Raw genomic sequence first — 1,125 nt, 5'->3', positions numbered from 1 at the left:
GACGAATTTCTTTAATTTAATGAAAATTAATAATAATTTAATGAACACCAGGTAAAACACCGAAACTTTCATCGGTTTTGGATTAAAAAAAACACGAAAATTTTCAATAAAATTCTCAAAACCGGCGAAAATTTCGCTCATTTCGAGACACTCACCAACTAAAGCCAGGATGACGGTCAGTAGAGGAGCCGCAGGAAAACTTACAGTCACGTTGAACTCCAACATTTGCAACAAATCAACTGGAAAGAAAATTAATCAAATTTCCACCCTCCTCCTCCTCCTCTCTGATAATGATGATGAATGATTAAGAAACGAAACAGGGTTAGTGTGTCAGACGACTATGATTTTTTCCAATAAAAAAAAAAACACATAACAAATATAGAAAGGGTGACTTTGATCGATTTACGGATTTAAAACCGGATATATTTTCTTATGTAAAGCTCAACCGCAACTTTGGTCAACATGAGCAGTTTGTTTGGCGGACTGCGGCCGACGACGAGCTGCTTGGGGCGCACAACACACGACCCTTGAGACTTTTCATGTTCAAAGTATTAAATCCGGAAACCGAAATATAAGAAGCTAACCGAAATGGATACTTTGATGAAATATGACGAGTGGAAACGATCGACGCTCGAGGAGGTACATTGGGCCACAATTTATAACTAATTTAACAAAAACTACAACATTTTCACCAAAAATTCACTAAACTTTGAATAATTCAAATTTCCCGCAATAAAAAAACAATATCTTAATAAGATATATACAGAGTGATTTTCTTAATTCTTCAAACAAAACTGGAATTTAAATTTCCCGCCCAAAATTGAAGCATGCGCCATGTACATTTTGCAGTGTTGCCAATTTAAAAATAACAATAAACTGTTCTTGCAAAACTGTAGAGTTTTATTAAGATATATACCGAGTGATTTTCCTAAATCTTGAAACAAATTGAACTATTGATTTTTTGTTTCATCTTAAATTACTTTCTGTTCTTTGAAATTTGTAAAACTTTTTTTATGTGTAAGTTTCGTTTAATACAAAAAAAAATAGAAATCCTACATATTTTATTTGTCAAAATTTGAAAAAAATAATTTAGTTTTCGAATAAAATAGACAAGATTTTGAACTA

General features: G+C 32.2%; 1 protein-coding gene across 2 annotated transcripts in view; it reads right to left on the bottom strand.

Annotated features, from left to right (window-relative positions):
- The window catches only part of LOC123010920 (membralin), a 77,781-nt gene that overhangs the window by 63,796 nt on the left and 12,860 nt on the right, over window positions 1–1,125 (bottom strand). The window contains exon 7 of one of the 2 annotated variants that reach the window (XM_044408108.1): window positions 156–239. The exons of the other annotated variant lie outside the window; for it this stretch is intronic. Coding sequence (XP_044264043.1) covers window positions 156–239 — 84 coding nt within the window. The remainder of the gene's footprint in view (window positions 1–155; window positions 240–1,125) is intronic. 2 annotated transcript variants of the gene reach the window in all.

The sequence above is a fragment of the Tribolium madens genome, unplaced genomic scaffold (genome assembly GCF_015345945.1).
Source record: "Tribolium madens isolate multiple individuals breed KSU strain unplaced genomic scaffold, Tmad_KSU_1.1 Scaffold_91;HRSCAF=231;Tcas5.2_LG7, whole genome shotgun sequence".
NCBI classification, from domain to species: domain Eukaryota; kingdom Metazoa; phylum Arthropoda; class Insecta; order Coleoptera; family Tenebrionidae; genus Tribolium; species Tribolium madens.
The sequence above is the reverse complement of the archived record's forward strand: the minus strand, read 5'-3'. Positions and strand labels throughout refer to the sequence as shown.